Genomic DNA, 26,147 nt, shown 5'->3' with positions numbered 1-26,147 from the left:
GGGAAACATCATCACAGCAAATGATGGGAAGCAGGTGGTACGACTGAATTTATAAGAAAAGGACCAGCCAAGGGACACCATTCCAAACAACCAAACTGGATTTAAGCCACAGCCTCAGGTAATCCCCATCATTCATTTGTTCAATGAGATATTTATTAAGTGAACTACTATGCGCCAGAGGCCACGCAAGATTCTGGAAATACAAAAGAATAAGAACTGACCTTACCTCTCTGAGGTCTCCTAATCTAATGGGGAGGGGTGACAAGTGAACAAAGAATGGTGGTAGTATTTAAGAATATTGTAACTGGGAGCTATGGGGCCCAAGGACTGGAGAGACCCCTCTTCACAGAGGACCGGGAAGACCTCCTGGAGGAGGTGACAGCTCTGAGCGGCTCAGGACTTCAGATATAAACTCTTGTTCTGAGTGCAGTACAGCAGAGATAGATGCAGACAGCAGCAGAGAGGTCTGGCCCCACACAAGAGGCCAATTCCTGGACCACCTCCCTTAATGATCATGCACATAAGCAAAACCCAGAAGTACTGCTGTTCCTTTGGCATTTACCCCTTGAAATGGGGGAATTCGTAGAGAGCTTGCTGTGCCTGAGTCAGCCGAAAAATCTTCTCCTTCAGGAATTTCCTCTTGGTAGCTGTATCACTCTGTTCTTGAAGCAGCCAGGAATAGTGCTGTGTGTCCTGTAGTAGCTGCATCATGGCTTTCTGGACCTTATCGCCATTCTCTTGGAGCATAAAATACTGAATGATGAACGGGATCTGATTGGCGAGACGTTTGCTGGTTTCCTGGAAGAAGGGGTAAGGGGTCAGCTGGAGGAGTCTATGGTTGCAGAGAGAAGTTCCTTGGATGCATGCTAAGTCCTGGGGTCCTGTCCACCTCCACTCCAGTGGTCAGTACCAACCAAGGGAAGGATCTATTTGGGTTGCCTCATTTTCACTACTCAGGTATTCCCTCTGACACTAAGATCCACCTGAAGGCCAGCAGAACCAGCCACCTTCTGGACATCCCAGTCTTCCTGGAAGGGATCTCCTCCTCACTTCCACTCTCCTCCCTGGAGAGACCTCCTGGCAGTGAACCCCAGGTCCCTTCTGGGAGATGATCGGGACATATTTCAATGCTTATTTCATTCACTCGTTTCATCAGCATCTCCAGTTTGCCTGACAGCTGGACCCCACATCTGGGTCACTCTACTTTCTATCCTAATCAAGAAAGGGTTTCAGGAGTTGGGTAGTTTAAAAGCTACCTTCTTGGACTTCCTTAGTAGTCCAGTGGCTAAGACTCTGCATTCCCAATGCAGGGAACCTGGGTTCGATCCCTGGTCAGGGAACTAGATCCCATATGTCACAACTAAGATTCCATGCAACCAAATAAATAAATAAAAATTCAACTAAAATAAAAAGCTACCTTCTTTTCCATGCACCCTAATACTTTAATCAATGGATGAAGCCTTAGAAACCATGAAGTCAACTGGACCGCAAAATTTAGGGACAGGCTTTTTCACTTCCACTTTGTGGGACTTAGTTTGAGTTTGAGGCACTCTGGGTACCCTCTGAGAACATGCAGGAAAGCTAAAACATAGCCAGTAAAGTTAGTGCTTATGTTTGGCTGTATTCTGATCATAGTAATTTTGGACTTTATGCAGAGAATAAAATATAATGAACTTTGGAGTTGGAATTAATTTTGAGTACTGCTGCTGCTGCTGCTAAGTCACTTCGGTCATGTCAGACTCTGTGCAACCCCATATACAGCAGCCCACCAGGCTCCCCATCCCTGGGATTCTCCAGGCAAGAACACTGGAGCGGGCTGCCATTTCCTTCTCCAATGCATGAAAGTGAAAAGTGAAAGTGAAGTCGATCAGTCGTGTCTGACTCTTAGCGACCCTATGGACTGTAGACTACCAGGCTCCTCCATCCACGGGATTTTCCAGGCAAGAGTACTGGAGTGGGGTGCCATTGCCTTCTTCAATTTTGAGTACATGTTCTGCTAAGATGAAAAATCTGATTTGGGGCAAATTAATTAAAAGTGTCTTATTAGGGTTACTGTCCCTGGTGGCTCAGATGGTAAAGAATCTGCCTGCAATGCGGGAGACCAGGGTTCAGTCCTGGGGTGGGGAAGATCCCCTGGAGATAGGAATGGCTACACACTCTAGTATTCTTGCCTGGAGAATTCCATGGACAGAGGAGCCTGGAGGGCTATAGTCCATGGGGTCTAAAAGAGTCGGACATGACTGAGCAACTCTTTCCCTTTCAGTGTTACTGTAAAACTATGATGAGATGATATATGAGTAGGTTTTCACAGCCTAAAGGGCTTTGTACGCAGCAGTGCCCTGTTCTTTGCTCAGCTAAGCAGCTGTCCACCAGGATACCTGCTTTCTGCTCGGTAGGGACCACAGCACACTGACTTGTATCCCTACATGCTCACCATGAAATATGCGTTCAGGTGGACCCCAATCTCAACGATGGAGGAAATCGAAGATTGATCATTTAAAAAGGGCTGCTTCGACTGAGGCGTCTCTGAAGCCTTTCCCATGGAATTAAAAATATCTTCTCGGACTTTGTTCAGAACCACGCCGTAAATCTGGTCTTGACAAAAAACCAGCTTCTCCATCCTGAACTGAAGTTGGATCAGATTTGCTGCTTCTGCCATTTGTTTTGTTTTTATGTCTTCGATCTTGTTCTGGTCGAATAAGGAAGAGAAATACATTACTTTCCCTTTTCTTCCCCTGCTGTTTAAACAGCTTAGGAAGTATTATTACTATTACTATAGTACCGTATTATACCGTACTATTATTACTTATTATAATACCATACTATTATTACTTATTATAATACTGTACTATTATTATAGTACCGTTGAACACTGAATTAAAAATAATCCAAGGTCAACGAAGGTGTGAGACTTTTCGAGCAATTTTCAGAAGCTCCCACTTTGCCCTCTGCTGTGTCCTCACCTGTTGCCTCTTGTGGCTCCCCGCCTTGCACATGCCATGCTCACCCTCTCTCCTGCCTGTTGTGTGTTTGTCAGTATATACGCTGCCGAAGCGAGCACCTGTCTGCTCTTTCTCTTGGCCCCAACCTGTTTCCTCGCACGTTACTGCCTTTCTGCTTCCTCAGTTACGGTTTAGTCCACAGGTTCAAGCCCATCACTCTTGTCTCTGTTGTTGGCTTGAATCGAAGCATTCAAGAATGCATCCGGTGCTAATGAGCACCATGGGAGAACAGCGCCATCTCTGTGCTTCTCAGAAATCCTGCGACTCCTGAGTCATGCACATGGGCAAGGGTGTCCCAGGAAAGGGAGAGGTGACTTGGTGGAACTGGGTTACAGGTTGACTTTTGAGTTTCAAAGGGATTTTTGTGCGCTGAAGGCAGAGACAACGGTTTGCGAGAAGAGAGAAAGTGAGAGCTTCACAAGGGCAGGTTCTTCGTTGGAGTGTATGTGGCCACAAATACGTATGTGACAACTCACTCTCCTTGCAGATTGGGGGCCTGAGAGCAGAAATGGACTGTGCGTCACTTCCACGAGGAGTTTTATGGAAGGACACAAGATCCTGGCTTCTGATGAGACTCAGGAGAAGAAGGTACAGATGGTGGAGGGAAGTGGCTGGCTGGGAGCCAGGAAGCTGCACCCAGACCTCTGTTCATTCCAGGATGCTACAGGGGACAGAGGCCTTTGAACTTTCCTGGCCCCAGAACAGCCTATGCTTGCAGCAGGTAAGAATACTGGAGTGGGTTGCCATTTCCTTCTCCAGAGGATCTTCCCAGGCAGGGATCAAACCCACGTCTCCTGCACTGGCAGGCAGACTATAAGCAAGCAAACTGCGGGAGCTTACCTGGACTGTTTGATGCAGATTGCAAAATTCAGCAAAATGCTTTTTGGCTGTGTCCTTGAAAGTTTGCCAGACAATTTCTGATCAAGGAAAGAACGAAACATCAGCAAAATGCAAGCAGGAATGAAATGGGTTAAAGACACAGGAGGATAAATCATGATACACTGGCCCCATTCTGGTGCTGAGCTCCTCAGATTACAGACCAAGAGAGAAGGCGGGATGGCACATAATACCATGGAGACACCAAATCCACCCCCATCCTAAGCAGATCCTGTCAACTTCTGGTCCTTTCCTGGGTGTGCATTCTCGGCAGGATTGCCGCTGTTGTTTAGTCACTCAGTCATGTCCAACTCTTTTGCAACTCCATGGATGGTAGCCTTCCAGGCTCTTCTGTCCATGGGATTCTCCAGGTAAGAATAGGAGTGCGTTGTCATTTCCTCTTCCAGGGGATCTTCCTGACCCAGGGATCAAACCCACGACATCTGTGTCTCCTGCATTGGCAAGCTTACTCTTTACCACTAGTGCCACTTGGGAGCCCCTTTCTGCAGGGTTAGCAGCTAATTATTCCACACACTGCGTCATTCAGGCTTAGGTAAGAGGTACATAAAGCTCATACACACCCTCAGTTCAGTTCAGTTCAGTCACTCAGTCATGTCCAACTCTTTGTGACCCCATGGACTGCAGTACACCAGGCATCCCTGTCCATCACTAACTCCCAGAGTCTGCTCAAACTCATGTCCATCAAGTCAGTGATGCCATCCAACCATCTCATCCTCTGTTGTCCCCTTCTCCTCTTGCCTTCAATCTTTCCCAGCATCAGGGTCTTTTCCAATGAGTCCATTCTTTGCATCAGGTGGCCAAAATATTGGAGTTTCAGCTATAGTATCAGTCTTCCAATGAATATACAGGACTGATTTCCTTTAGGATTGACTGGTTGGATCTCTTTCAGTCCAAGGACTCTCAAGAGTCTTTTCCAACACCACAGTTCAAAAGCATCAATACTTCAGCACTCAGCTTTCTTTATAGTCCAACTCTCACATCCATACATGACTACTGGAAAAACCATAGCTTTGACTAGACAGACTTTTGTTAGTAAAATAATGTCTCTGCTTTTTATACACTGTCTAGGTTGGTCATAACTTTTCTTCCAAGGAGCAAGCATCTTTTAATTTCAAGGCTGCAGTCACCATCTGCAGTGATTTTGGAGCCCCCCAAAATAAAGTCTGTCACTGTTTCCATTGTTTCCCTATCTATTTGCCATAAAATGATGGGACCAGATGCCATGACCTTAGTTTTTTGAGTGTTGAGTTTTAAGGCAACTTTTTCACTCTCCTCTTTCACTTTCATGAAGAGGCTCTTTAGTTCTTCACTTTCTGCCATAAAGGTGGTGTCATCTGTGTATGTGAGGTTATTGATATTTCTCCCAGCAATCTTGACTCCAGCTTGTGCTTCATCCAGCCTGGCATTTCACATGATATACTCTTCATATAGGTTAAATAAGCAGGGTGACAATATACAGCCTTGACAACACTCTCCCCCTCCCGCTAAGTGGACAAACATCTGCAGGCTATGTTTGATATTTCCATTCCAATCTCTCCCTCCAAGCACTGAGACCTATGGGAGGTACAAGGGTAACAATCTGAAAGTTTTTTTTTATGAGAGTTCCTCACCCATGGCCTTCTGGAGCATCTTGAGTGCTGGGTCTATCAGCTGCCCCAGGTAATGCTTCACGACAGTCTCAAATGTCTTGTAATTGACAAATCCAAGAAGTTCTTTGCCTCGATACTTCTTTTCATATTTTGAGACTTCTTCGTTAAGGATACTTTTAACTGCAATGAAAACAAACCACCAGGATAAATTCTAATAATTTCACAGACAGTTTAAAGATAGGGATTTTTTTCAAGTCTTGCTTACCCAACGAATCCTATGGCAATGTTTCTAAATAGAGTTTCTTTTAATCATGAAAATAATTATCTGTGGCCTGATAATGCCAGTTTGAGAAATATTGACTGTTAAGAAACAAAAATCTTTTTATACTCCATTGTGTTTCAGTTGAGAGTCATCATGCCAGGAGAGAAGCTGAGTGTTTATAATTGGTAGGAAAAAAATCTGATTAATTAAATGAAAATAGAAACAAAAAATTCTTGTGGCCCTTACAGCTCTTCTTCCAAGGCTACATGTAGCTGGAAGGCTCTTACCATGGAAGGGATAGTGCTGCTTTTATTCAATGTCAAAACAGAGCTTCCTCAGTGGATCAGTGGTTAAGAACCCACCTTGCAATGCAGGGGACACTAGTTCGATCCCTGGTCCAGGTAGACCCCACATGCTGCAAGACAACTAAGCCCATGCACCGCAATCACTGAGCCCACGCCCTAGGGCCCATGAATCACAACTGCTGAGCCCACATGCAGCAATGACTGAAGCCCGAGTGTCCTAGAGTCTGTACTCCACAACAAAAGAAGCCCCTACTCTCTGCACCTAGAGAAAGCGTGTGTGCAGCAATGAAGGCCCAGTGCTGCCAAACATAAATAAATAAATATGGATTTTAAAGTGTCAAAGCAAAGATACACACACATACACACACTACAACACCACACAGGCACACACCCTATTGGCCTTTGGGCTGGAGCAGATAGAAGTTGGAACTCTGCCAGAGGAAGTAAGGAGTTTGTTGTCAAAGCATAAACCTTGCTGATCTCGGAATGGGGGTAAAGAGGAGGAAAGAGACAGGGTAAGTGAAACTGCCGAGCCTCAAAACACAGAAGCAAGGAGATACTTGGAAGTAGGTGGTGGAATGGTCTACTATTGAATTGGCAAGGGCCGTGCTCCACAAGAATGGCTGGGAAGCTGTTATAGATACTAAGAGGTCCCTAGTATGGGCACAGTCGGCTCTTCGCACAATTTTTATGGCCAGAAGTTGCTTCTGGTCTTGGTAAACGTGATGTTGCTTTTGGGGAAGCCCTGTCCCAGGACTTACCTTTTTCGATATTGGTGGTAAGTATGAGTATCCAGCTTGTAAACTCCTCTCTGATTTTGTTACATAAGCGAGACTCTGTCTCCATTACAATTTCTTCTCCTTCTATTAACTTTCCAATGTCCTCATTAAATACCTTAATTTTCTGAAAAGATGAGATAAAATCATCAATCTGTGCTGTAATTATATTAAAGAGCAGGGATCTGGATCAGCCGTGCATGGTGGGGTGGGGGCTGGGGCTCCAAGGGGGTGAGATGACACACCAGCCACCTCATACATCCCCCATCCCCCTCCCCCTCCCCACACCCACCACCTCGTGAGAAACAAGGAGGGCAGGGCAACAGGGAGTCCTGGGTAATCCCCACCTCAATGAGGAAGAACATTTTATCCCCTTCATCGCTGGGAATGTCGTCCCCGTATTGCTGTAGCTCCTCTGTCGCCCTCTGGTGCTTCTCCTTTATTTGGTTTTCTAACAAGGGGAGCGATTTCTGAACAAAACAAGAGCAAGCAATGAAAGGCTGCAGCGTGATGAACTTGTTTTGTTTTTAAGTCACTAAGTCCTATCTGACTCTTTTGTGACCCCAGGGACTGTAGCCCGCGTCTCTGGGATTTCCCAGGCAAGAACACTGGAGTGTATTGCCATTTCCTTCTCCAGGGGATCTTCCCTGATAAAAGCAAACAAGGAAATGCTGCCGCTTGCTGAAATTAGCTGACGGGTAGGTGTATGGGCAGAATCCCGTTTGAAAGCATTCAGCTTCTATTATCCTGTGACTCTTGTTGAGCACGACTCCTGCTAAGAACTCAAGGAGGACTCGGGATGCAATGTTTGAACAATCTGGTGTTGAGAATTCTGCAGCTCTGTCATGTGACCAGAGTGGGGAGGGGATTGGTGGTGGCCAGTTTGGGGTTTTTTGTTTGTTTGACTCAGAGCTTTCGTTGAGATAACAAGTACCTTTGAATATAATGGAAGGTTTCCTTAGTGAAATGTTCCCTATAACATTTGAGTGTTATAAACTGATAAACGGTGCTTTGGAAGAGGTTATGCCTATGTGTTGGTGTCGGCTGGCAAAGGTCCAAAGCAGTCAATGTTGCGATGACAATTTAACAAAGTGGAGGAGCAGGAACGATGGAGAGGGCACCGAGGAGGGTTGTCTTTGGGTTGAGCATCATTCCAAGTCCTTTACATCTTAGTGAAGCCCTGCGCTGTGGTACAAAGCACATGACTTTGTTGCCTGTTTTTCACAAGAGAGGAAAAGGTTCAGAGAGACAAACTGTTTGATATCATCACTGAGGTGGTAAGCAGCAGACTTTACTTCACAGCTGCTCACACCTTTACAGCCCGAGCAGGTAAAAACTGCAGGTAAAGATATCTGAGTGAAGGATGTTAGTGTAGTCAGCCAGGCAGAATGAGCTATTGGGATTTAGAGGAAGTTTGTGGAGTAGCGTACCAAGAAGTTGATAAGGTCTCTCCTCTCTCTCTTTGGACAGTTTGTATCTGTAGGCAGAAAGGTATTAATCTTTTTCCTGGTATTTCAAACGATCATGATTGCATCTTGATATAAATTTTAAAATTAATTTAAAATAGTACAAAACTGAAATTCAAAATTTTAAGTTCAATATTTAAATGTTGAGAACTGTTACAAAAAAATTATCAAAATACAACATCTTTTTTTAAAAAGATGCTTTTCTCAATTAGATAGGAGATATAGCTTTTAGACGGGCTTCCCCAGTAGTGCTAGTGGTAAAGAAAGTGCTTGCCAATGCAGGAGACAGATGTAAGAAATGTGGGTTAGATCCCTGGGTTGGGAAGATCCCCTGGAGGAGGGCACAAAAACCCACCCCAGTATTCTTACCTGGAGAATCCCATGGACAGAGGAACCTGCCAGGCTACAGTTCATAGGGTCACAAAGAATCGGACACAACTGAAGTGATTTAGTACTAGCAGCATAGTTTTTAGACAGGGTTATTTCTTTTAGAATTCTCTGCTGCAAACTGAAGGGATTTCACCAGAATCAGTATTTCTCCAAGTATGTTCCCAAAGACCACCTGAGAAAAACAAATTCATGGGCCCCACCCCAGACCTACTGACTCAGAAGCTCAGCCAGGGCCCAGGAATACGAATTTAAACAAATTTTCTAGGTAACATTTTTGCCTGTGTGTTAGGCAAAAATTCTCCAGGCAAGAATACTGGAGTGGGTCGCCGTGCCCTCCTCCAGGCAATCTTCCCAACCCAGGGATCTAGCCCACATTTCCTACATCTGTCTCCTGCACTGGCAAGCAGGTTCTTTACCACAAGCACCATACACAGTTTGAGAAATACTGCCCCTCTACAAACAAATATTTTGAATATGTGTTTTCTGGTTCAAAAGAATTCATTGTTTCCATGCAACGTGCAATTTAGCACGGACTGGGATCCAGCCCTTAGGTTCCACCTCTGTTCTCAAGGTTCATCTTCTCATGTACAAGGGTTCAGGCAAGCATGACAAATATTCCATTTATCATTTGGCTTTCTCTCTATTGTTCTGACTGAGTGATTTCCATTATTCTATCTTCCAGATCACTTGTTTATTCTTCTTCATTATTCATTCTGCTATTTATTGTCTTTAGATCAGCTTTCATCTTGGCAAATGAATTTTTTTTTTTTTTGCTCCTCTTTATAGTTTTTAGTTCCTTTTTTATACTAACCTGCATTTCTATCCATGGCCTTTCTTAATTCCTCCAGTATTTTCATTATCTCCCTTTTGAACTCAGCATCTATGAGACTGAAGAAGTCTCTTTCATTGTTCTTTCAGGGGCATTCTCTTGGCCTTTTAATTGAGAGTTGCTCTTCTGCATCTTCATTTTACTTGTATTTCTCTTACTCAGAGAGTTTAGGAGAAATGATTATCCACTGTGGTCTCAGAGGGCTATTTTGAAAGGGTCCTTGTGTAGCTTGCGTGGGTTTAATATTTTTAATAGGAGGACTATTTTTAGTATGGACACCTGCCACTCTTTCCTCTGCATGTTCTGGCCATTATCCTCTTGATTTGTTGTTGTTCAGTCTATAAGTTGTGTCTGACTCTTTGCAACTGCGCAGACTGCAGCATGCCAGGCCTCCCTGTTCTCCACCATCTCCCAGAGTTTGCTCAAACTCATGTCCATTGAGTCAGTGATGCTATCCAACCATCTCACCCTCTGTCGCACCCTTCTCTTCTTGCCTTCAATCTTTTCCAGCATCAGGGTCTTTTCCAATGAGCCAGCCTTCCACATCAGATGGCCAAAGTATTGGAGCTTCAGCTTCAGCCTCAGTCCTTCCAATGAATATTCAGGTTTGATTTCCTTTAGGATTGACTGATTTGCTCTCCTTGCTGTCTACTGGACTCTCAAGAGTCTTCTCCAGCACCACAATTTGAAAGCATCAATTCTTTGGTGCTCAGCCTTCTTTATGGTCCAACTCTCAAGTCATCCTCTTGATGGGGGTATGCAGATGCAGTGGCTGGTGCCTGGTCCTGGAGCCCACAGTGGTGATGGTGATGGCTATAAATATTCTATTTCTCAATAAGCACTAAGCCAGAGTCCCCCTTCAATGACATCATGAGAACTTTGTGGTTTTCTTATTTTGAGAATCACTGAAAACCGAACATTTATTTCCTACAAGTTTGAAGGTAGGAAAATGTTTTATATTTATATTTTTAAATTATTGTTTAAAGACTTGTTGAGATGAACCATTTTTAAAGTCTTTATTGAATTTGTTATAAGATTGCTTCTGTATTATGTTTTGGATTTTTGGCCTTGAAGCACATGGGGCCTCAGTTCCCTGACAAGGGATCCAACCTGCACCCCTGCAATGGAAGGTGAAGTCTTAACCAGTGTTCCATCAGGAAGTCTAAAAGGAAAGTGATTTTTATATTGTGAATTGTTAACAAACTATTAAAAATTTGCTAACTCAATATTCACTCCTTTTTACACTGCTAACCTGGTGTTAGAATTTTTCTTCTCTCTTTGCTTGCCCCAAATTGACAGATTCAACTCTTTATTTCAACACTATGCAGTTACTGCTTTTCTGTTTCAGAAGCTCTTTTGTGAGCCTCTGACCAGGAGTGATTTGGTTTTCAGAATGTTCTTATTTATCTGCTGGTTTGGACATTTCACTGGAGTATCCTAGTCAACCCATGACTAAGAAAGTGACCTGGACAGGCTGTCATTTTTTTTTTTTTTAAGATTTGTTTTTTGCTGTGGATCATTTTTAAAGTCTTTATTGAATTCGTTACAATATTGCTTCTCTTTTATGTTTGGTTTATTGGCCACAAGGCATGTGGGATCTTAGCTAGAGGTTGAACCTCTATTGCCTGCATTGGAAGGTTAAGTCTTAACCACTGGACCACCAGGGAAGTACCCAAGACTGTCATTTTATTTTATAGCTTGCAACTTAAACTACTGACTCACATTGATGTGCCAGATGAGCTCGGTGGTAAGTCTTTCTGCCAGAAGAGGCACTGTGGCCTTTCCTTCATCCAGAAGAACTCTGAAACAAGACAGAACACACATGAATTTAACAAGGGCCCTTAGGATCACTTTCCAGTACTGTACCTTATCAGTGGGTAGATGAGCTCAGTTCCGTGGAGCGACACACACCATCAGAAAAGCCAGGTGGTACATGAGGACAGTTGATAATTAAGGAGCAAGATCACACCTAGGCAAGCATAGTACTAGAGAGGTTACTTTTTTTTTCTTTTTGTGTCCCAATAAACTCAGGTGGTAAGTCATTTTTTCAGGAAAAGCAAAATAATACAATTTCATAGAGGTTAAGTGACTTGCCCAAACTAGTATTTTATTTCTTATAGCAAATATTTATCCTTGATTAGGTGTATCAATCTTGAAAAGAAGAAGAAAGCTAGAGACATCATATTTCTGATTTAAACTATATTGCAAAGCTACTGTAATGAAAGCAGTATGGAGCTAGAATAAAGACAGATATAGTCCAGTATTCTCATCTGGAAAATTCCATGGACAGAGGAGCCTGGCCGACTAGAGTCCATGAGGTTGCAAAGAGTTGGACATGACTTAGTGACTAAACAGTAACAGCAGAGACCTATGGGACAGAATAGCAAGCCCAGAAACAAACCCATGCTATGCAGTTCACTGATTTTTGCAAAAGTGCCAAGAATACACAATAGGAAAAGGATAACCACTTGAACAAACGGTGTTGGGAAAATTAGATAACCACAGCAAAATGGAGCCTCTTCTTACACTAGACACAAAAGTCAACTGAAAATTGATTACAGGCTTAAATGTAAAACCCAAAACTGTAAAACTCCTAGAAGAAAACATGGGGGATCATCTTCATCATATCGACCTTGGAAATGATTTCATGAATATGACACTAAAAGCACAGGCAACAAAAGCAAAAATAGACTGGTAGGACGATGTCCAACTAAAAACTCCAGTACTGCAAGTGAACAAGCAACAGAGGAAAGGCAACCTACAAAGTGGGAGAAAACACTTGCAAAACCTTGTATCTGATAAGGGGTTAACTTTCAAAATATGCACAGAACTCCACAATTCAATAGCAAATAAACCCTAATAACCCAATTTAAAAATGGGCTAAAAGACTCGAATAGAGATTTCCTCAAAGAAAACATAAAAATGGCCAAAAGGCACATGGAAAGATGATCAGCATCACTAATTATCTGGGAAATGCAAATCAAAACCACAATTAAATATCACATCATATCAGTTAGGATAATATTAAAAAAAAAAAAAAACAAGACAAGTGTTGGCAAGGATGTGGAGAAATTGCAACACTAGTATACTGTTGATGGGAACTCAAAATGATGCAGCCTCTATGGAAAGCAGCAATAAAGTACTGTAAAAAATTAAAAATGGAAATACCATATGATCTAGCAATCCCACTTCTGGGCATTTATTCAAAAGAATTGAAATTAAGATCTCACAGATTTATTAGGGCTCCTCTGTTCACTGTAGCACTGTTCACAAGAGCCAAGATGTAGAAACAATCTCAATGTTCATGGAAAGATAAATGGATTGAAAATTGTAGATACATGCAATAGGATATAATTCAGCATTTCACAAGAAGGAAATTTTGCAGTATGTGACAACATGAATTAACCTTGAAGATGTCATGCTAAGTGAAATAAACCAGTCACAGAAAGACAAATACTACATGATTCCATTTATGTGCTCTATCTAAAACAGTCAGACGCAGGCAATCAGAGAGAGGAATGGTGGTTTCCAGGTGTTGTGGGGAGGAGGAAATGAAGAATGCTAATCAAAGGGCAAAAAGTTTCTGTTACGAAAGATAAACACATTCTAGAGAGCTGCCGAACAATATCGTGCCTGTACTTAACAACACCACATTGTGCACTTAAATATTTGTTAGGAGGGTGAGCCTCATGTTAAATGTTCTTTCCATAGTAAAATTAAATTTAAAAAATGTTTACATGGTCTGTACTAAGTGCCTATTCCATTCTAAGGGCTTTACAAATATTTAATCATTGAACAACCAATTTTAGAGAGCGAAAGGCAAAGGCACAGGAATGTTAAGCAGCTTGCCCAGAGTCACAGACCAGGTGGTCTGGCTGCAAAGTGTTTACCTTTAACATAAATTCACAAAGGACCCAGTAGGATCATTTTTTCCAGTGCTGCTGCGAGCATCTTTGCTGTAAAAGAGCTGAGTCCCAGCACTTGGGCACACAAGGATTGAAACGCAGATGTTCAGTGACAAAGAACTTCAGCACACTTTTTCATCCAAGCCTTAACTTTCCCAAAGACCTTGAACAGGGTTTTCAAAGTGTGGTCCCTGGACCAGCAACGTTGACCTCAACTGGGAAATTGTGCTTGTGCTTAGTCACTGCCATGTGACTCTTTGAGACACTTTGGATTGTAGCCTGCCAAGCTCCTCTGTCCATGAGATTTCTAGGCAAGAATACTGGAGTAGGTTGCCATTTTTTCTCCTCCAGGGGACCTCCCTGACCCAGGGGTCAAACTCAAGTCTCTCAAGTCTATAGCATTGCAGGTGGATCCTGTACCTGCTGAGCCACCAGGAAGGTCTGGGAACTTGTTAGAAAGTCTGGGGGCCTACCTTAGAACTCAGAAACTCAGATGGCACAGCTAGCTGAATTTTAACAAACTCTCCCACAAATTGGTCCTTGAAAGAAAAACTATGACAAATCTAGACAGCATATTAAAAAGCAGAGACATGACTTTGCCAACAAAATCTGTAGAGTCAAAGCTGTGGTTTTTCCAGTTGTCATGTAAGGGTGTGACAGTTGGACCATAAGGAAGACTGAGCACTGAAGAATTGGAGCTTTCAAATGGTGATGCTGGAGAAGACTCTTGAGAGTCCCTTGGACAGCAAGGAGACCAAACTAGTCAATCCTAAAGGAAATCAAACTTGAATACTCATTGGAAGGACTGATGTTGAAGCTGAAGCTCCAATACTTTGGCCACCTGATATGAACCCCTGACTCACTGGAAAAGACCCTGATGGTGGGAAGGATTGAGGGCAAAAGGAGAAGGGGATGACAGAGGATGAGATGGTTGGATGGCATCACTGACTCAATGGACATGAGTTTGAGCAAACTCTGGGAGATAGTGAAGGACAGGGAAGTCTGGCATGCTATAGTCCTTAGTGTTACATAGAGTCAGACACAACTGAGTGACTGAACAACAATAACCCACAAATTCTGTTGCTTGCTCAGGGTTGAAAACCACGTGTGTGATTGTTACAGAATCTTCTCTTTGCTTGGCAGCAGTCTTCTCTGCTGTAACCCTCAATACTTCTGAAAACCTTCTATTTCTGTCATTCAGGGCCAGAGCAGAGAGAAAGAAGGAACCAAGGTGATATTTATGGTGTGCTGGCCAGAACATTTGCATGTGCCATGTTATTTAATCCTAAACCTAATCCCATGAAGCAGTAGCAGGACTTTCTGAGCAGATGAAAAAGCAGAAGCTCAGAGAGGTTGAGCCATCTCCCAAAAGCACAGAGTAAGTAGTAAACCAGGTCTGCAAAAATTCACCAGTTTCCCACAGTCACTCCTTAAAGTGGGAGTGACCACTATATCTTATTACCCTCTCCCCCATGGTTCAGGAACAGCAAGTTCCTAAATAAAAGGAAAGGAAAAAAGTATCCAGTTCAGTGGAAAAAATCCCAACGTCTTTCAAGACTTTGTGGGACTCAAAAGAGAGAGCAAGGGAAAACATTTTGGGAAACCAAAGTGTGCTATGCCCTGTGACAGTGGTTCCCAACCTTTTTGGCACAAAGGACTGGTTTCCTGGAAGACAATTTTTCCACAGAGGGGAATGGTTTTGGGATGATTCTCATAAGGATCTTGAAACCGAGATCCTTCACATCAGCAGTTGACAGTAGAGTTTGTGCTTCTATGAAAACCTAATGCTGCTGTTAATCTGACAGGAGATGGAGTTTAGGTGGTAACATAAGCAATGGGGAGCAGTTGTAAATACAGATGAAGCTTCACTCGCCCATCAGTCACCTCCTGCTACGTGGCCCAGTCCCTAAGAGGCCACAAACCTGCAATGGTCCATGGCCTGGGGTTGGGGACCCTTGCCCTGTGAAATACTCGACTTCAATTTTTAATCAGTGTCATCATCGGAATTCAAGAAAAAATGATTTAAGTAAGCCAATGCATTTAATACCAAACTAATGAAAACAGTTGGTTATGCTAATTGTGAATGTCGACATTTTAGGAATCAGCGAACTAAAATGGACTGGAATGGGTGAATTTAAGTCAGATGACCATTATATCTACTACTGTGGGAAAGAATCCCTTAGAAGAAATGGAGTAGCCATCGTAGTAAACAAAAGAGTCCGAAATGCAGTACTCGGATGCGATCTCAAAAACGACAGAATGATCTCTGTTCGTTTCCAAGGCAAATGATTCAATATCACAGTAATCCAACCAGTAATGCTGAAGTAGCTGAAATTGAATGGTTCTATGAAGATCTACAAGACCTTCTAGAACTAACACCCAAAAGAGATGTCCTTTTCATTATAAGGGACTGGAATGCAAAGGTAGGAAGTCAGGAAACATCTGGAGTAACAGGCAAATTTGGTCTTGGAGTACAGAACGAAGCAGGGCAAAGGCTAATAGAGTTTTGCCAAGAAAACACACACAAGAGCAAACACCTTCTTTCAACAACACAAGAGAAGACTCTACACATGGACATCACCAGATGGTTAACACTAAAATCAGACTGATTATATTCTTTGCAACCAATGGTGGAGAAGCTCTATACAGTCAGCAAAAACAAGACTGGGAGCTGACTGTGGCTCAGATCATGAACTCCTTATTGCCAAATTCAGACTGAAATTGAAGAAAGTAGGGAAAACCACCAGACCATTCAGATATGACCTAAATCAAATCCCTTATGATTATACAGTAGAAGTGAGAAATAGACTCAAGGGACTAGATCTGATAGAGTGCCTGAAGAACTATGGATGGAGGTTCATGATAGCAAACGGGGATCAAGACCATCCCCAAGAAAAAGAAATGCAAAAAAGCAAAATGGCTGTTTGAGGAGGCCTTACAAATAGCTGTGAAAAGAAGAGAAGCAAAAAACAAAGGACAAAAGCAAAGTTATACCCATTTGAATGCAGAGTTCCAAAGAAGAGCAAGGAGAGATAAGAAAGCCTTCCTTGGTGATCTGTGCAAAGAAATAGAGGAAAGCAATAGAATGGGAAAGACTAGAGATCTCTTCAAGAAAATTAGAGATACCAAGGGAACATTTCATGCAAAGATGGGCTCAATGAAGGACAGAAATGGTATGGACCTAACAGAAGCAGAAGATATTATGAAGAGGTGGCAAGAATACACAGAAGAACTATACAAAAAAGATTTTCATGACCCAGATAATCATGATGGGGTGATCACTAACCTAGAGCCAGACATCCTAGAATGTGAAGTCAAGTGGGCCTTAGGAAGCATCACTACAAACAAAGCTAGTGGAGGTGATGGAATTCCAGTTGAGCTATTTCAAATCCTGCAAGATGATGCTGTGAAAGTGCTGCACTCAATATGCCAGCAAATTTGGAAAACTCAGCAGTGGCCACAGGACTGGAAAAGGTCAGTTTTCATTCCAATCCCAAAGAATGCTGAAACTACCACACAATTGCACTCATCTCACATGCTTGTAAAGTAATGCTCAAAATTCACCAAGCCAGGCTTCAACAGTATGTGAACTGTGAACTTACAGATGTTCAAACTGGTTTTAGAAAAGGCAGAGGAACTAGAGATCAAATTGCCAACATCCGTTGGATCATGGAAAAAGCAAGAGAGTTCCAGAAAAACATCTATTTCTGCTTTATTGACTATGCCAAAACCTTTGACTGTGTGGATCACAACAAACTGGAAAATTCTGAAAGAGATGAGAATACCAGACCACCTGATCTGTCTCTTGAGAAACCTATATGCAGGTCAGGAAGCAACAGTTAGAACTGGACATGGACCAACAGACTGGTTCCAATTAGGAAAAGGCTGTATATTGTCACCATGCTTATTTAACTTATATGCAGAGTACATCATGAGAAATGCTGGGCTGGATGAAGCACAGGCTGGAATCAGGTTTGCCAGGAGAAATATCAATAACCTTAAATATGCAGATGACACCATTCTTATGGCAGGAAGCGAAGAAGAACTAAAGAGCCTCCTGATGAAAGTGAAAGAAGAGACTGAAAAAGTTGGCTTAATGCTCAACATTCAGAAAACTAAAATCATGGCATCCAGTCTCATCACTCCATGGCAAATAGATGGGGAAACAGTGGAAATAGTGACAGACTTTATTTTTGGGGGCTCCAAAATCACTGCAGATGGTGACTACAGCCATGAAATTAAAAGATGCTTGCTCCTTGGAAGAAAAGTTATGACTAACCTAGACAACATAATAAAAAGCAGAGACAATACTTTGCCGACAAAGATACATCTATTCAAAGCTATCGTTTTTCCAGTAGGTCATGTATGGATGTGAGAGTTGGACCATAAAGAAAGCTGAGTGCTGAAGAATTGATGCTTTTGAACTGTGGTGTTGGAGAAGACTCTTGAGAGTCCCTTGGACTGCAAGGAGATCCAACCAGTCCATCCTAAAGGAAATCAGTCCTGGATGTTTATTGGAAGGACTGATGCTGAAGCTGAAACTCCAATACTTTGGCCATCTGATATGAAGAGCTGACTCATTTGAAAAGATCCTGATGCTGGGAAACATTGAAGGCAGGAGGAGAAAGGGTCGACAGAGGATGAGATGGTTGGATGGCATCAGTAACTCAATGGACATGAGTTTGAGTAAACTCCAGGAGTTATTGATGGATAGGGAGGCCTGGCATGCTGCAGTCCATGGGATCACAAAGAGTAAAAAAGCTGGACATGACTGAGTGACTGAACTGAACTGATGTTAATTGTATAATTTTTAAATATGGTAATCATCTTGGCCAATTCTGGTAGGCAGGGCTGGTTTCCATCGAGTCCAAGGCTGTCGTAAAGAATCTTACCTGAAATACGGATGCGTCTCAAAGAACATCGTTTCTTTCCTGGTTGCCTCTGCCAAGCTCAGCTTGTTGGTGATATCCTGCTGGCCCCGGCACTTCACGATCATATAGCCCTTCTTGAGATGATAGGTGAGGTTCTGCATGACCTTCAGGACACCTTTCTCGGTGCCCTTGTCCACCAGGTCTGGTTTGGTCAGGATCCCTGTGAGATGATTAGAGGAGGGCAGTGGAAAGGTCAATTTTCTCTTCAAATATATTGAACACTGCTAGGCTATGGGGTCTTTTTTGGCCAAGACCAGCAGATTATCATTTTCCCATTGTATATTCTTACCACTTGTGCCCCAAATCAGCTAACTATACAGACATGGATTTATTTCTGGGCTTGCTATTCTTTTTGCTAGCACCATACTGCTTTAATCGCAGTCGCTTTGTAATATACTTAACATCAGGAATTATGATGCCTCCAACTTTCTTCTTCTTTATCAAGATTGATATGACCAAGAGTCTTTTCTGCCCAGTGCCTCTCAGCTCATTCTTTCATTCCATTTCATTCCTATCACTTGTATTTTTATTTGCTCATCCAGTCACTCAACTCATTAATTGCCTTGTGTAATTTATTTAACAAATGTCTCTTGGGTGCCCTCTGAGTCCCCAACACTAAGGCAGCAGGCATCATCAGAACCAACTCACTCCATCACCATGTCTCCAAAAGCACATCACTCCCTACTGTAAGGAGGGTCTGTGACTCTCTAGGGTCTCCTGTCACAGACTCACTCTGCCCCTCTAGTGGTACCTCCTTTGAGATCCTCCCTGCCTTCCTCTCCCACTCTCCTGCCCTTACTCCTCTCGCTCACACTGGACTGAAGGCTTTGAATTCCAAGCGACTGTGATCTTGGTGGATGCTTGGTTTGCTTCCACCTTTTGGCTGCTGTGTACTTGAGTGTATATTCCATTTCTTTTTTTAAATTTAGCATACTTTTCTCTATTTCTATACTTAACCTTGAATGCATGGAAAATTTGCACACTGTTATAAGGCTGTTTGGAATATACTAAGGCCTTATTGTGTATACTCTTTGTGTATAGTACTTAACTGAATTTACAACAATAATACTTATTATTTAGTGAAAGCTTACAGATTATCAGAGTTTGTGGCTAATGAATGCTGGAGTGGGTAGCTATTCCCTTCTTCAGGGAATCTTCCCTACCCAGGGATCAAACCCATGTCTCTTGTGTCTTCTGCATTGGCAGGCAGATTTTTTTTTTTTTTGACCACTGAGCCACCTGGGAAGCCCCATGAGAAGAATAGAAAACTCCTAGTAAGAAGTATTACTCAATTTCTATAAAGAGATGGATATCCAAATAGATCTATCTACTTAACAGATGAAACTGTCTTCTGTGGTCCTTAATGAGACATCCCTAATGACTTATGATTGCATAATGGTGGATGACCCCAAACCTGAGTTTTCTCTCTGGTTCAATGTATTCTAGATGCCTGGAGAAGTCAGCAGGTAACAGGGTACAAGTCTAGTCTGGCATATAATAACACATTAAACTTGAGTTGTATTCCCCTACTGTTATTTTTATCCTTATTGGAAACCTGGGCATTTGTTGGAAAAAAAGTGGAAAAGGCAGTAATATACTGGGTATCCATTTAGTCAAAGAAAATGACTGGCACGTTTTCAGGAAAGTAAGCTCAATGGGTAAGTGAAGTGACTGGGGAGAAGTGATATTCAGTAATATTATTAGAATTTTAAAAATAGCAGCTCTCATTTGCCCAAGGATATGTAGCCAGTAAGTTGTAGAGCAAGGATTGAAACACAGGCAATCTGTGCTCTTAAACCAAATCCCCTATAATGCCTTCTGTGGGGGACATTTTTTAAAAAGGAATTTAAGAGCACCCATCTCCCCAAGGAGGAGTTCTACTTGAATATAAACTCTGTAGACACCTGTGCTGCAGTGTAAACCTGTAAGTGTATTCCCGGAATACGTTCATACACGCCCTGGCAGGATCTTTTCCATGAACCAAAGACTCACAAGAATTTTTCCTGTGGACTTGCAGAGTTGATGGGCCAGTCATTTCCTCCTTTCTGGACCATTGTGGGAGAGAAAATAAGGCATTTCTCCTCCCCGATCCAGAATGGGTTGAGAATGCAAATAAGGGACAATAGGAAGGAGGGCAAAGAACCCCCAAATATTGGCCATACATCTAGCCCTGACCATGAGTGAGGGTGACCCGTCTGCTGTGTTCAACTGCACCCTGAGCCCACAGAGTTTCCCTGGGAACAGAGTTTGTATGTGATGCAGGATGTGGGCACCTCTAACAGAGCTATTACATCCAGGACCTTCCAAATATCTGAGGGGTCTCCCCCGGCTTCCTGTCCTCTAAGAAGCTTGGTGCTTTCTTCTTACCGATGGTCCTGTCTCCATCGGGGTCCACCTCCTGGGCCATGCTCAGCGCCTCTGTGGTGGCGATGTCCACGTTGCAGGGGACTACCACCAAGTTGATGGTCTCCTGCCTCTGGATGTACTTTTTGATGAGTGCCTTGATCTGATGCCAGGGAGTCACAAAGGAAGAGCACATCTCTGGTCACCCAAGAGCACAGCTGGTCATCCCAGAGCACCACCCAGTTTTCACACTTCTGAGCTTTGGCTTAGCCTATACCCTTCCTCTAGAATGTCTGACCACCTGCCCCCATTGAGCTCTCTGTTGATGTCCTGCTTATCCTCCAGAGCTCATCACTGGTATTTCTTCTTTCCCAAAGGCTCCGTGATTCCCGTGGTCAGATGAGACCCCTCCTTCCTCGACAGATCTTCCCTGGGATGCTTCTGAGCTGACAGCAGGAGGAAGAGGCATGCTCTGACCCCAGGCAAGCATTTTTGTCATGCCCTGGGAAATCCCACCCATTTACTGAGTGAAGCAGGGTAAGAAGTGTGGAATTAGTCCCTTAATTCAGGAAGGGGAATGACCTAATTACAAGGCTCCCAGAGACAGAGAATGGTGATCTGGATGTTGAGGAAGAAAGAGTAATCAAGTGCCTAAGACAGTGGGGCCAGCAGAGACCCATCCAAGAGGGACTGCCATGGTCTTAGTTGGGCTGTAATTGGGTTCCCAACACTGTCAGTGTACTCCCCCGCTTCGGAAAAGGCAAGAGGGCATCTGTGACCTCAGTCCCAGGGGAAGAGGATCTCATCTTCTCCCTCTCCTCCACCCCGTCTCTTTACACCCTGGACAGCAACCCTGCTTCTGAGACTGTCCTTGCCTCCTTGGCCTCCATGTGAGCTGGCTTAGCAAGGCTTGACAAGGCTGGTCTCAGGGTAGACCCAGCCAGAGATCAGGTGTGATTCTGGCATCCCTGTGATGACTATGTTCTCAGGCAACCTTAAGTGGGAAGGTCTTTGGTAAAGAAGCCCCAGGCTCAGCAGCTGTTGGTTTGTATCGGTCAGAACTGCTCTGCGGTTCTCATGCCTCCACTGTACCAGCCTTCTTGTCCCCAGCCAGAGACCACAATCTGTGTCCTGATTGACTTACGTAGAATTACTTAAAAAACTTGTGGCTAAAATTGGCAGATCCCATGTAAAAATCCAATGTCTGATTTCTTTTAAGTATTAGGATAGTGGTAACACTGGATCCATATTTCCGCAGGACAGCATTGGGCAGGGTGTGCGTTATACACCTCCAGGCCTACAGAGTCAGCTTTGCCTGTTTCCATGGCTGCTGGGCCCTTGTCAGACCCCAAGTATGAGGCCCTAGCCCTAGACTGTCCTCTTCAGTCTCTTCCTCAACTACTGAGAGCAGGCTGGGAAGGTGCACCAGAGCCCTGGGGGCTGCCGGCAGAGACCTCAGAAGTGCCCCCTGCTGAGCGTGGGGCCCACTCCCAAGTTGCAGAGAGGCTCACCTGCAGTCCAATGTCTTGTGGCTGGTTTTCCACAGCCACCCTGGTGATGCCAGGAAGGTCAATGAGGGTCAGATCTGGGACCTCAGGGGAGGTGATCTCCAGATTAATGAGCTCATGGCTGATGCCAAGTCCATTCCCAGCTATGATGTTCTGGGCTGTGGAGACCAAGAGAGGAGAAACCCTGAGTCCAGATGAAGAACCCAACCAAGCAAAAGCAGTGGAATCTGTGGGCAGATTTATGTTCCTCACCTATTTATGTGTTTCACCTGTATCTGGGGACAGTCCTAAGGTGAGAAACAGGGAGGCAATTTAAGCACAGCCCTGATGAATTGCCTAATTCTTTAGAGATTAGGAGGTGGGAGAATGATGGCAACCAGGCTACTTTGTAAATGTTTCCTGTTTTAGCTATCAATGCACCCCACTCCAGTACTCTTGCCTGGAGAATCCCATGGAGGGAGGAGCCTGGTAGGCTGCAGTCCATGGGGTCGCTGAGGGTCGGACACGACTGAGCGACTTCACTTTCACTTTTCACTTTCATGCATTGGAGAAGAAAATGGCAACCCACTCCAGTGTTCTTGCCTGGAGAATCCCAGGGACGGGGGAGCCTGGTGGGCTGCTGTCCATTGGGTCGCACAGAGTCGGACACGACTGAAGCGACTTAGCAGCAGCAGCCCAGTCACTACTTAAGCTATGATTTTGTAACTCTGTATTGAAGTGAAACATACATACAGGAAAGTACCCTTTGTCTTAAACCTGTGACTTCGTGAGTTTCACAGGCGGGACCCATTGGTGTCACAGAAACACATATCAAGAAACAGAACATGGTCAGCGCCCCCTACCCTGCTAAAGCCCCTCTCTCCCTGTGGATCACTAGCCCTCAGGTAAAGTAGCACTTATCTTAAGCTTTACCAGCATCTACTCTTTTGCCCATTTTTGTACTTTATACTTGGTTGAGCTAAGTGAATTTGCTGATGGATAATCACTTTTGACCTACAAGACGAGCATTTTCCTGTGGTCCCACCTAATTATAAAAGGAATCATAAACTATGTCTTCTCTTGGTATCATGCATGTGTGCATGTATGCTAAGCCAGTCATGTCTGACTCTTTGCGACCTCATAGACTGTACCTCGAAAGGCTCCTCTATCTATGAGATTCTCCAGGCAAGACTACTGGAGTGGGTTGCCATGCCCTCCTCCAGGGGATCTTTCCGACCCAGGGATCAAACCCGAGTCTCCTGTGGCTCCTGCATCACAGGTGGTTTCTTCACTGCTGAGCCACTTGGGGAAGCCCTCTCTTGGTCCTGCTTCCTCAGCTCAACATTTCGTTTGTGTGATTACCTTATACTGGTGCTTGTGGCTGAGGGCTGTTCCTTTTCATTGCCATTCTGTGTCTTGATCCAGTCTGTGGGGTGTGGGGGGGTTGGGGCTGGGGGGTGGGGGATGGGTAATCATAGTTGCTTGCTTGCTAAGTCACTCAGTCATGTCTGACTCTTTGCGATTCTATGGACTGGAGTCTGCCAGGCTCCTCTGTCCATGGGCTTTTCCAGGCAAGAGTGCTGGAGTGCGTTGCTGTGCCCTCCTCCAAAGGATCTTCCCGACCCAGGAACTGAATCTATTATGTCTCCTGCATTGGCAGGCAGATTCTTTTACCACCATCGCCATCCGGGTATCACAATAGTGCTGCTATAGAGATTCTAGAAGCGACTTTGTGTGCACATTTTGGCTGGGGTATACTTGGGATAAAGAAGGCTGAGAGCCGAAGAATTGATGCTTTTGAACTGCGGTGTTGGAGAAAACTCTCAAGAGTTCCTTGGAGACTGCAAGGAGATCCAACCAGTCCATCCTAAAGGAGATCAGTCCTGGGTGTTCATTGGAAGGACTAATGTTGAAGCTGAAACTGAAATCCTTTGGCCACCTGATGTGAGGAGCTGACTCATTTGAAAAGACCCTGATGCTGGGAAAGGTTGAGGGCAGGAGGAGACGGGGACGACAGAGGATGAGATGGTTGGATGGCATCACCGACTCAATGGACATAAGTTTGGGTAAACTCTGGGAGTTGGTGATGGACAAGGAGGCCTGGCGTGCTGCAGTTCATGGGGTCGCAAAGAGTTGGAAATGACTGAGCAACTGAACTGAACTGATACTCAGGATTAGAGTTTTGAGGTGTCATGGGGTGTGCACACAGCCTTAGTGGATATTTTGTCAATTTTCCAAAGTAGTTGCACCAACTCACACTCCTACTTGCAGTGGACCAGAGTTCCCAGATGCTATAGATGCTTTAGAGATGCTGTTCTAAAGATGCTTATTACTCATCCTTACACAGAACATTCATCCACGTTCACAGAACGTACCCTCCCAGACCTGCCCACAGAGCTCACAGCTAGAGAGACTGGGCAGATCTCAGCCACGCTGAAGGATGTGCTGGGCACATGTGGACAGGATGGGTGTAGCAGGCATGGCAGTGCAGAGCTTTTATCATTTGAAGCTAGGAAACTTGCCAGGTGAAGATCTCAGGAAGTTCCTGTTTTGGGGGTGGATCTAGAATTGAGGCAGCACCTTGCAATTTGGGGAGTGATCCCTCTGGTGAGCTAGCTGGAGACACAGGGTTCTCAGGGAGCTGAGCCCAAGGAGTCATGTGAAAACCCCAGCCTCAGATGCAGTTTGCTGCTCAGTGAGGCATAAGCCCATCTCCCTAGAATGGAAGCTATGGCCACAGAGTTTCTTGTTATGATCAGAGGGAATTTTTGCCTGTCTGGCTGAGCCCAGCTTGAGAGCAGGAAGGGGAAGATGCCTTGGGGAGGGGTGGGCAGGCTCAGGGACCTTGGAGGCAGGGCTGCGAGGGGATGACCTCCAGGGTCCCCTCTGAGTGGGTATGGAAGTGGATTCCAGGAGCGTGTGTGCGTGCTACTTCAGTCATGTCCGACTCTTTGTGACCCTATGGACTGTAGCCCACCAGGCTCCTCTGTTCATGGGATTCTCCAGGCAAGAAGGCTAGAGGGGGTTGCTATGCCCTCTTCCAGGGCATCTTCCCCCACCCAGGGATCAAACCTGTGTCTCTTATGTCTCTTGCATTGGCAGGCGGGGTTCTTTACGGCTAGCGCCACCTGGGAAGACATTCCAGGAGCAACTGAGCCTTCTCATTTGGTGGTTCCCTCAGGCTAATCTCAAGAGCTGGATGTACTTCTAGGAGTGATGGGTGAGCGGGGCTTGCCTTGGGGAAAACCTCAGGGCTTGGGGACAGGGATGCGGCCACAGGCAACCAGACACTTCAGGTTAGAGCAGCACCTCAGGACACACGTCCCCAGCACTGACCAGGGTAGCTGAAGCAGGAGTGCTGCCCGGGACACTTCCCAGAGGAGAGGCAGGTAAACTGACAGTCACAAAAGGGTAGGGTTATGTAGCAAGGAGGAGGGACATGTGAGAGGCAGAGGGCCGGCACGTGGGAAAGCCTGGAAAGAAGAGACGGTGCTCGCTGTGGAGCTGGAGAGGCCTGGGTGACCGCTGATGACCCCAGGGGGAGAAGGAGCCGACTTGCAGACGCCCGCAGGGCCCTACCTCTCCGAATCTCCCACTCCACTTCGGAGGGATTTTGCAGCTGCTGCGTAATGTTGCGGTAGGTGATTTTCCCGGTCCATTCACACTCCCGCTTTGTCAGTTTCAGCACCAGCGGACACCGGGTGATGATTCCTGAGAGAGAGTTTCCCAAACAGCCTCTAAGTTTCCCTTAAAAAGAAGCATTCACAGGTGCCCTTTTCTTTTCTTTTTTGACTGCACCACAAGGCATGTAGAATCTTGGTTCCCTGACCAGGGATCGAACCCCCATCTCTTGAACTGGGAGCATGGAGTTCTAACCACTGGACAACCAGGGAAGCCCCACCCTTTGCTCTTATCCTCCCCAGTGTCCTCAGAGGCCTTGTCTGAACTCTGTATCCCTCTCTAGG

General features: G+C 44.6%; 1 protein-coding gene across 1 annotated transcript in view; it reads right to left on the bottom strand.

Moving 5' to 3' along the window:
- The window catches only part of MX2 (MX dynamin like GTPase 2), a 35,787-nt gene continuing 9,640 nt past the window's right edge, over nt 1-26,147 (bottom strand). Inside the window, 11 exon segments of the mRNA NM_173941.2 lie at nt 1-798; nt 2,435-2,689; nt 3,843-3,919; nt 5,510-5,668; nt 6,817-6,958; nt 7,179-7,301; nt 11,239-11,317; nt 18,314-18,512; nt 20,720-20,858; nt 22,207-22,361; nt 25,762-25,893. Of these exon segments, the coding sequence (NP_776366.1) occupies nt 559-798; nt 2,435-2,689; nt 3,843-3,919; nt 5,510-5,668; nt 6,817-6,958; nt 7,179-7,301; nt 11,239-11,317; nt 18,314-18,512; nt 20,720-20,858; nt 22,207-22,361; nt 25,762-25,893 (1,700 nt within the window). The 3' untranslated portion in view covers nt 1-558.

Source organism: Bos taurus, chromosome 1 (assembly GCF_002263795.3).
Source record: "Bos taurus isolate L1 Dominette 01449 registration number 42190680 breed Hereford chromosome 1, ARS-UCD2.0, whole genome shotgun sequence".
Classification (NCBI taxonomy): Eukaryota; Metazoa; Chordata; class Mammalia; order Artiodactyla; family Bovidae; genus Bos; species Bos taurus.
The sequence above is the reverse complement of the archived record's forward strand: the minus strand, read 5'-3'. Positions and strand labels throughout refer to the sequence as shown.